The sequence below is a fragment of the Volvox carteri genome (assembly GCF_000143455.1).
Source record: "Volvox carteri f. nagariensis unplaced genomic scaffold VOLCAscaffold_131, whole genome shotgun sequence".
NCBI classification, from domain to species: domain Eukaryota; kingdom Viridiplantae; phylum Chlorophyta; class Chlorophyceae; order Chlamydomonadales; family Volvocaceae; genus Volvox; species Volvox carteri.
The window spans coordinates 70,514-71,593 of record NW_003307674.1 but is presented as its reverse complement, the minus strand read 5'-3'; the positions used below and the strand labels follow the sequence as shown (position 1 = coordinate 71,593).

Genomic DNA, 1,080 nt, shown 5'->3' with positions numbered 1-1,080 from the left:
CATGCGCCTGTCACCCGCATGTATGTCGGTGTGTTGTGTGTGACGTTATTATGATGGTGTATGATAACTTGTGCTGCGACATTCTTCGCTATAGTCTAGGCGGTTAGGATACGAGATTCTCACTCTCGAGACCCGGGTTCGAGTCCCGGTAGCGAAAGAGTGGCGGAGCGGGATGCGGCTATCCTGTCTCTGCAATGAGTGCCTCCGTCGACATCGTATAGTGGTCAGTATCCCCGCCTGTCATGACATCATCCAATCATGGATCGCGGGAGGCCGGGGTTCGATTCCCCGTGTCGGCGAAATAATATGCTCATGCGACGTACCGTTACCAACATACCTTCCGTTAAAGAACTTGTATGTATGTACATGCTTGATGTTCATATCGATCATCATTTTGTAACACTCGAAAAAAGTCGAGCAAATTGCACGGCAGGGATGCATGAAGGTCTGTTGCGTTTTGGTGTACACAAACGTTATCGGCTGGGTGCACGTGCACAGCATGACGAGGTGGCCGAGCGGTCTAAGGCGCTAGATTCAGGACTACCTGGTTCAGACCAGGATGAGACATTTCTAGTCCGTAAGGGCGTGGGTTCAAATCCCACCCTCGTCAGCCAGGAAGAGTGCGGAGGGGGACGTCTTGCACTCAAATCTTATTATTAAGGTGTGGTGGAGACCGCTCGGTAAATACACACATCTCCTTCAAAAGGCGAGCGAGGTTTACTGATATTCAGTAGGCTGTCGAGGAAGCATACGGGGCTACTATGGTGCATCCGCGGCATGTCGTACCTGGCTCCCATTCGTGAAGTGGCCTTGTGCAATAAGATTACAGTTATTGTTCATGTGGACATCCTATTCACACGCATGCTAAGTGTACACACATAGCTCTTCCCCCACTCATCAGGCTTATCATGACTGTTTGGATCATGTGCTATGTATAATTATATAATGCACATATGCATGCTCATCATTTCGTTGTTTGTGGAAGTTGAAACACGTGAACCAATTTAATAACTTGAGCCAGGCACAGGTCACTATTGTTCCTGATGTGATGGGCTACCAGGATACAGGTATGCATATGGT

At 48.7% G+C, this 1,080-nt stretch overlaps 1 protein-coding gene across 1 annotated transcript in view; it reads right to left on the bottom strand.

Annotated features, from left to right (window-relative positions):
• Positions 1 to 840, bottom strand: part of VOLCADRAFT_100624 (uncharacterized protein) — a gene marked incomplete at both ends in the record, with an annotated part of 1,535 nt that extends 695 nt beyond the window's left edge. Inside the window, 2 exons of the mRNA XM_002959171.1 lie at positions 338 to 480; positions 787 to 840. Of these exons, the coding sequence (XP_002959217.1) occupies positions 338 to 480; positions 787 to 840 (197 nt within the window). The remainder of the gene's footprint in view (positions 1 to 337; positions 481 to 786) is intronic.
• Positions 841 to 1,080: the final 240 nt, after the last annotated feature.